General features: G+C 41.4%; 1 protein-coding gene across 1 annotated transcript; it reads right to left on the bottom strand.

Annotated features, from left to right (window-relative positions):
- Positions 1 to 1,420: 1,420 nt before the first annotated feature.
- On the bottom strand, positions 1,421 to 7,870 carry LOC103703507 (telomere repeat-binding protein 2). Its single transcript, XM_008786378.3, has 11 exons — positions 7,583 to 7,870; positions 6,860 to 6,946; positions 6,071 to 6,288; positions 5,111 to 5,990; positions 4,772 to 4,981; positions 4,619 to 4,681; positions 4,429 to 4,508; positions 3,611 to 3,855; positions 2,850 to 3,167; positions 2,588 to 2,651; positions 1,421 to 2,166 (listed from the first exon to the last, which is right to left on the bottom strand). Exons 3-11 carry the CDS (start codon positions 6,149 to 6,151, stop codon positions 1,993 to 1,995), a joined length of 2,115 nt encoding a protein of 704 aa, XP_008784600.2. The 5' UTR covers positions 6,152 to 6,288; positions 6,860 to 6,946; positions 7,583 to 7,870; the 3' UTR covers positions 1,421 to 1,992.
- Between the last annotated feature and the right edge of the window lie 556 nt (positions 7,871 to 8,426).

The following is an 8,426-nucleotide window of genomic DNA, read 5'->3' as shown; positions in this document are numbered from 1 at the left end:
TATGGTTTAAGCTTGGCTGACCATCTCCATGTTTGAATCATAAACTCCTGATTTTCATTTTAAACCTTCCTGTGGAAAAGTTAAATTCTAGTTTGTACTACTAGAGTTCTTTTTTTTTTTTAATGACTAATCTTGAAAGTGCGACTCAGGTCACATTGGTTTATATCATGATTGTACAAGTTCAAACAATAATATTAAAGGATTTTCTGTTGGATTTTTACTGTTGCAACTCCAAACCCATCTGCCAATTCTTCAGAGCTTCCAAATTAGTGTCAAAAGTTACAACGCTGGAATCTTTGCTTGGATGGTATTGGCCTTGCCCTTTGTGGCAAAGGCTGAGGTTGATAATGCTAGAGGTAGGTATTTTACTGAATGTGTTCATACGATAGTTGTGTGAGTTGTTTGACTTGTAAAAAAACAAAAAAGTATATATAAGCAATGTCCTAGGTACCCAAAAAATAAATACTGTCATTGTTTGTGTCAAGAGTCCTTCCATAGATCACCTGGAGTGATGTGGCAGTCAAGGATTGGGGCGCGGTACACCGGAAGGCAGCCAATCACCGACAGGTGTCACTGCTTTTGGCACTTTCTTTTTGATATATTTTAGTTTAAGATATTAAAATAGTTTATTTTCTAATATCTAGATTTTAATTGGTATTTTTCTGACCTTGATCCCTTATGTAAGGTTCCTTAATAAGTTAAATCCAAATTTATGCCCTTAAACAATTACTGCATGGTATTGAGTGGTTCTTTGCATTTGTGATCGTCGAAAGAATTGGTGTCTTTGCAGGCCAAGAAATCTCCTTGAAGCTGGTAGGTGGCTGCACAGCCCTGACACAGTCAGCTGTTCTGACTACGATGGTTTCCCCTGGAATGGTTAGCCCCAAAAAAGAAAAGAAGAAAAACGAACTGCAACGTTGCATCTAGTGCTTTTGGTGCATGCATTACAAAGCAACCAGGAAATGTTCAAAACAAGATAAGAAAATTTGTTTATTGTAGCGTAAAGAGGCAGGGTATAGCTCATGGAAAGGCTAATTACATTGCTATCCATAACATCTTTCCTGTTTAGACAAGCGAATATCCGTGATACGCATGATACCTAAATCGCAATTTGATTAACTGTTACTATGCCTTCTCTTCAGATCGGTGCAATCTGGTTTCTTTGCTTGAGTATTAGTCCTTTAATGTTCTATTAGGTTATTAGTCCACTTTCAACAGTTGTCAGGTAGTTGCCGTCGTCGCATCCAGTTGCCAGGTATTTCGATCAACCGGGTATGTCATCCGGCCGACCCAAGCTCCTATGCCCGGCCCGATATTTTGGTCAGAAATAATTAAAATACAGGCCAGGCCGTAGCCTGTGGCCTCGAACTAAGCTACCGACGACCCATAACGACCAGGGGAAGTCACATTAGATACAATTAATATCAAACGATCGCATAGATCCATGGGATCATTCCCTTACACTGAACAAGCTGTTACAAAAAGTACAACATTTATTAAAAATTACATTGTCAAAGAGATTGCCAGCCACGAGATCCTATAACTTCAAATAAAAAAATTCATGAATCCTTGCTATCTTTATCGTTTCCCAATAACAGCCTCCTTTCCCAAGAACAACGAGCTAAATTGAATGAGTGAGGAATTTTTTTTTTTAAAAAAAAAAAATCAGCATCGGAACGTGTCTACAGACACGGCTCCCGTTGGTGCCAGTTGGCTTATTCCATTGTTTTTTTCCTGGATCACCGGTCATGTACAACCGCCAAAGAAAGCCCCTTCCTTCGGTAATTCACAAGAAGAGAAGAACCCTGGCTTAAAAAATAATGGTGAGTAAATATTACACAAATTTGTAAACTTTTTGTACCTTTTGTGTGTTTTTTCCCTTTTTTTTTTTTTTTTTTTTTGGGTGAGGGCGCTGGGGGCTTTGGGGGGGTGTTAATTTGTACATGGATCGGATGGTCGTCCTAGCTTCTGAGAAGGGTCGTAGGGTGCAAATTAGAGTAGCAGACAAGTTTGGGCCGGCGGCGGTTTGACCTGGAGCCTGGCTTGCTGCTGAGACCAATAGGCGTGGGCAGAGAGAACCCGGTCCAACAATTCCTGGGGGACCGGCTCCCCCCTCCTTTGCTGAGGGGAAATCCTGGCCGTGTGTACCAACGTCTTCCACTTGTCCTGCGACCACAAACATCTCACCGCGTTTAGCATGTGGTCAAATACGGTAACTTGTTTGAATGGATAGCTTATGGAAGAGACCAGAAGCTTCCTCCAGGTATAGAATAAACAACGGGCTATCAGAATAAAAGATGCTTAACAAAATAATCCTAAATAAAGCTCGATAAGGATCCAGGCTGAAAGGGTCCACCGTCGTATACGGATAAGCGTCCAGACACGGATGCACCTCTGACCTTGAACGAGGAAAAGCAAACAAATAGATGGCGTATGGATAGCACCAACCAACCATATTAAGATCACGATGCTTTCCCGGAATTGGACAAAGATGACTACCCTTCCACATGGCATGATTGGAATTTTCAAAAAGATGGGTCTCTACCAAACACCAACGAGATTTGACGTACGCTACAACATGAATTACCTTAAGATCAACGTACGTCCGGTGCTTTGCATTGTCGAAGGCCCGAAGCTTGACATCTCGCCATCTGGATAAAAAGAGTTAAGAGTAAGAAAATGGCAAATTATATCCCACACCATATGCACCACACCAATCAGCTTGTCTTCTTCCCGTTGGTCAATCACCATCGTAGAGCCCATAGGAAGGAGACGAGGTGATTGGCCTGTGCAGGGTATAATTTCTCCAGCAGACCGAGTCTACTACAAGAGAAGTGATCGGCACAGACCTTCCCGTCCCGAGCTTTTCAACAGCCTGGACAAGTGCTTCTACTTCAGCGACCGAGAAGGGTCTCCTGATGCGGCGTTGGACCATCTCAGAGCGCCTCGACTTGCAAAGTGGAACCACAGACAATGCCTCAGCATTCATCTGCGGCACTGGAACTAAAGCTCGGGAATTTGCTGTGGTTTTATCCAGAGAAGGTGCATCAGCAGGTGACTGAACCGAATCGCGATCACTCTCAGGGCAGTTTGCTGCAGAGGTCAGTACAGGCTGTGGGTTCGCATCATATGCCCCTTGGTATGGTGCAGGTTTTGCAGGTGCGATCCTACAAAAATAGGAATGGTATCAGACATTCAATCAGATAAGCAATCTCAAATAAATATTACATGGAGCAAGCAGTTCAATTGCCTTATCGAAACAACCGTACTAGCTTTACTAAGATCAAAGCAACATAATGCTAACACAATTGAATCGATTCACAACAAGGTTGAATTCAAGCGCACCAGTCAATTGGTGCAACCAGGAATTCCAAACATGATGCAGCATATTTCCGACAAATGCAGATACCCCTTCTTTTTTTTTTTGGCCAAGAGGAAGACCCAACCGGTAATGCATGGCAACAGCTCATTCGGAGATGCAAAGGCTACTTGAAGGACATTCATGATGAATAATACATTTGGTTGCTAATATTGTGGCGCAAAAGATGTATCCAAGTAACTTCGATCAAACTATCTATCAAGCAGCAGTGGTTCAGTGTCATCTCTTTACCTTGCTAATGGTTCAGTAGCATCACCAGAGTGAAGAAGATGGGGATCCTTGGAGCTGGTCAGGGGTGCTGGAGCTTGTCTGGGATTTGGCTCCAACGTGAAGCCCAAATTGTCCAGCTTCTCAGCATGAGCAATACCAGCCTGGCGCAGGGTTTTGCAGTCATCTCTAACCTTCTTTCCTTGGAGAAGAACACCAACACGCAGTCCACCTCCAAGAATAGCAGTCACAGCCTCCAGAACTGTCCTCTGCAAAAGAAAATACAGCTGTAAACCTAATAAATTCAGAAAACATAACTCTCTACCAATAGAATATCTGCCTATCTGATGTGGTAAATATAAGAAGATCAACATACTAATTTTGGAAGAACTCCACTAAGTTCTACATCGTTCAAATTCAAATATTGAAATTTCTTATCCATCAGCCTGATAAGACATGTTGGCTGTGCCGATGGTTATAGCTCCAATATATGGCAAAGCTACAGGTGCATAAGCTAGAAGTCGCATTGAAAAGCTAACATAATATATTGGGTCTGCAGTCCCTACAAATAATACTATTTACTACGAAGTATAAGTTCTGTTCCTTTAATGGTCTGATAATTAAATTGAAGATCTTCAATTACATATCAGGAACAATTATAAGATTACTGAATCATCACTTTCTATCACATTAATACAGGCCGACTAGATACAATTAAAATAATAAAATATGAGGTGACAAGGCTTTGATCCGCACTAAATGGAACAGATAAAATAATGAATATGCATAATTCTAGTTGCAAAGCAGAATAGGAAATAAAAGGATATTAGAGAATCATGTACCTTCAAGGAACCAACAGTAGCATTTTCAGGAATCTCAATAAAAAGTTCTGGCACCTTGAAAGACTTGATACTAAGTTTCACTGAGAGAAAAGGACAGTACACCTCAGAACCTCATGATCGGGGTCAAAACAAAATTAACTAAAGTCATAGATTAGCAAGTCATCATTGTTTCATGTAGCCTACTATATACCATGGTAATCTCCCGATTCATATGATGATTTTTGACCAGTTGTAGAGGATGATGCACCATTCGCTGCACAAGCAATGTGATTGTCTCAAAATTCAAAGTACCAAAAAGATCGTAAGGTGGTTAGCAAGTGTAAATAGCTTAAACGATACCAACCTCCATGCAAAGTTGCCGGTGAATCACTTGCTTCTAACTTGATGCCGCCCTTTCCAGGTGGATTAGATATACCATCGCGAAATATCCCTCCATCAGATGCTGATATTGAGCAGCGCTCAAACAACTTTCTCCTCTTGAATGAACTCCTTTGAGTTCTTTGACGTGTGCAAGGCATTCTCCTGCTGTGGAACACGGACTTCATTTCTACATCTGAAAAGAGAAAAGGATAGAATGTCCGGTCAATCAGGCAAGTCGATCACAAAGACAAAAAAGACTATAATTATAAACATCGACATAAAATCATTAATTAAGATGTTATCAATACTGCAGAATTTGTACCAGTGTTGGCAAGCTCCCCATCCTTTGACATAGTTGGATCAACTTTCCAGTACTTAGATGTCAAGAGCTTCCTTATCCTACGGTCTCCTATACGTTGTGCCCTACAGGCATGAGTAGTAACAGGGCTAGGATAAGTACACCCAGAGGAATTTTCATCATCATCTCTATATACAGAAAATTCCACTCCATCCCCACACTTGGGAACAGAACTGTCATGAGGAACACGATCTCTGCAAGAAGGCACTTCAGCACTGCTGTCTGAACTAACCACAGCAGGAGGTTTGGCATCCAAATCCATTGGATCCTCTGGAATGTTCATATCTGGAGCATTCCTCTCTATGACTTTTCCAGAAATTCGCCATTCAGCCTGGCGTGGAGTGTTAATTCCATCTCCTTCATACTCATATGATTCCATAGAACCAGGAATGCATCTCTGAGTGCCGCATTTTTTGGTGATGGTATTGGTACCAAGAGAATATCCACGTTTGGCCCGTGTGCTACTAATAATTGACTCCCCAGCAAAAGAATCCCTGTTGTCAGACTTTACAAAGGCAGAAGCAGGTGATGAAGCTGTTGCAAATGGAATTTGCGGATGCTCTTTTGAGGCATAGCCGCTCTGTCTCTGAAAGACTATCTCAGAACCCAAAGCACTCTCATCACAGCTTCCTTGATCAAAAGCTTCAGCTTTCAATGGCTTCTCATTTTCAAATTGTTCCTGTTTAATAATATCCTTTCCAGCAGTAGGGTTAGAAGTTCCAGTTATGTTACATGGAGTCGGAGAGTTCTGTCTCTCTGATAACAACCTTCCTGCTACAGTGGCAAGCAAATCAAATGCACACATCCGATTGTCCTCGACCTTCTTTCTAACAGAACGCTTACCCTGTAGATGAACTGCAATGAGTTATACAGAGTTGACAAACCAGAAAAAAACAATGAAGCAGGTTGGGATAATATATGTACCCTAGCTGATCTTGGAACATGTGGCATTGCAGGAACCTGGTAGCCACTAGATCCATAATCCAACCTCTTCTGCAACACCATATCTCAAAGACTCACAACTACAAGAAACTCAGCAATTTCTAGTAAGCAGCACCTCCGCATTCATAATTTGTCCTCAAAACCAAATCAAGCAGGGTCCACCCCTCGAATCAAATGAATATAGCAGCAAAAGTACCTTGCTACGCAGAACATATGATGGAGCACAGCCAAAAAAAATTCCAAAGTTCAGGCACTTTCAATTTTCTTTAAAAAAAATGCACATAAATTAACCTCTAAGGTTGATATTTAGAAAGTCATATTACAAGCATACTAAGGTATCCAAGGTAAAAGCTAAAACTCAAAACATCAAAAGCTTTCTCTCTGGCCCAATAATAGCCGAATAAAAGCCCGAATGTCAGTATATTAGAACCAAGAGATCTCCGATCCAGCAAGAAACTGTACGACGAAATGCCCTTTTCCGAAAAATCAATTTTTGTAAAAGTGGCGCCTTTGGAAATTTATTTTACATCCCTGCTATCTAATATGAATTCCTACAACCTTGGGCGAAAAAAGACAGAGACGTAGAAACTTTGGCAGGAGAATGTTAAAGGGGAAAAAAATAAAGGAGGTTAGATTAATAAGGAGATCGCAGCGATGCATAGAGGGAGAGAGGTTAAATTCACTATTTTGCTAAACCCAGAACCTCCGAAAAACCATAGGATCTAAAACAAAGATTAAAAATTTATGGCAGAAACAGATCGAAGATCTTACCATAAAACCCTGGAGGTATCTACTATTAACTAATGTCCCGAAAACTTCAACCTCGGTTGGAGAATCTGAGGCATCTCCTTAAACTTCCTGCAAGAAGAGAGAAAAATAAACATTTTTTTCCGTCGTCAGGAAAGCTGTAACGAAGGGATCAAGACAGATATCACATGCACAGGGATCCGTAAGGCTTAAGGAATTTAGGTTCCAGAAACAGAACCCAAGGAAACATGACACGATCCACATGAATTCCGAATATAGACATGAATTGCTTAAAGGTAGATCGGATCTCGATCGAATTCACCAAATTTGAAAGGAAAAAAAATCCAAAAATATCATAGATATTTGATCCAAATTGCTTCTCCAAGAAGACAGATCCTAAGAAACCACGAAAAATCAATGAAAAAAAAAATCCAATTCCACAGTTGGGAAGAAATCCAAGGAGACTTCCAAAATGCCACCAAAATCAGGGAACAATAGATCGAAATTAAAGCTGCAATACGCATCTTAAAAATTTGGCTGGAAATGGAACGGAATCTTGGACATCCAACCTGACACAATCAAAGGAAAATCGAAGCCAAATTCAAAAGTTCGACCAAACACAGAGAAAAATGATCAAAGCGATCAAAAGATATCCATAAAAAATTCAGAAAACCTCCACAAAAAACCAGGAAAAACAAATCGGGATCCTAGCTTCAAACCCTCCCGACCGGAATTCGCCGTTCTCACCTCTAAAACAACGATCTGATGAAACCTCGCGCTCGTGATTCCCGTCAGATCGTCAGAAAAAAACGTTGGAATTACCGCCAAAATCCGCAAGAATTCCTACGAAAGTACCGATCATACGAGGAATTACTAGAGAGTACCGAATTCCAGATCTCGATCAGAATTCGGAATTCAAAACCCTCTCCACGAACGCCTTATTTTTCCCAAAAATTCGCTCTTTTAAACGAAAACCTCCCCTTTTTTTATATTCTATTTCTCTCTCTCTCTCTCTCTCTCTCTCTCTCCACGTCTTGACATCGCCAAAACCCTGAAAACCACCCCATTTGCTTAAACCCCAGCCCTTATATCATGGACCCCCGTCACCGGATCGTCCGGTAAAACCTCTCCGCTCCGCCTATCGCCGGTTCCCCCAAACTACCAAGACCATTTCCTCCCTCAGCGTGATCCATTCCCTGTTCCTGGTCCCTTCGATTCCGGCCACGTGTCCATCCACCTGATGTACGGCCTTGTTCTACTGAGTCAGAATTTTTCGAATTTTTTAACAGTTCGGGTAGAGGACGCGATCGGACACCGGCTTCAAATTTCCAGAAAATTTCCGCCTTTTACTTTCCGACTTTTAAAGTAAAAGGTGGCATCACTAGAGAGCAATTCGATGACCGAGATCATAGGCGTCAAACTGCCATCCGACAGTCATGAACGGTGGCTCGACAATTACAGTAAATTCTCCGACCGTTTGATCTCGTTCCGTTGGGCCATGGAGACTGGTCATTCTTCCGAGGGTAAACTGGAGAGCTTCTTAAATATAAATCATAAGCGGGCGTAGGAAAATTCAGGATAAATTTCTATT

This window comes from Phoenix dactylifera, chromosome 3 (assembly GCF_009389715.1).
Source record: "Phoenix dactylifera cultivar Barhee BC4 chromosome 3, palm_55x_up_171113_PBpolish2nd_filt_p, whole genome shotgun sequence".
In the NCBI taxonomy this organism is placed as follows: domain Eukaryota; kingdom Viridiplantae; phylum Streptophyta; class Magnoliopsida; order Arecales; family Arecaceae; genus Phoenix; species Phoenix dactylifera.
Note: the sequence above shows the minus strand (reverse complement) of the source record. Positions and strands in the feature narration are given on the sequence as shown.

Bases quoted from the DNA above. Each gene is read 5' to 3' on its own strand.
- LOC103703507 (XM_008786378.3), bottom strand. From the start codon at position 6,151: ATGGTGTTGCAGAAGAGGTTGGATTATGGATCTAGTGGCTACCAGGTT. The intron at 4,982-5,110 runs GTACAAATTCTG...TTCTCTTTTCAG, and splicing joins TGGGGAGCTTGCCAACACTG to ATGTAGAAATGAAGTCCGTG. The intron at 4,509-4,618 runs GTATATAGTAGG...CTTTTCTCTCAG, and splicing joins TGAATCGGGAGATTACCATG to TGAAACTTAGTATCAAGTCT.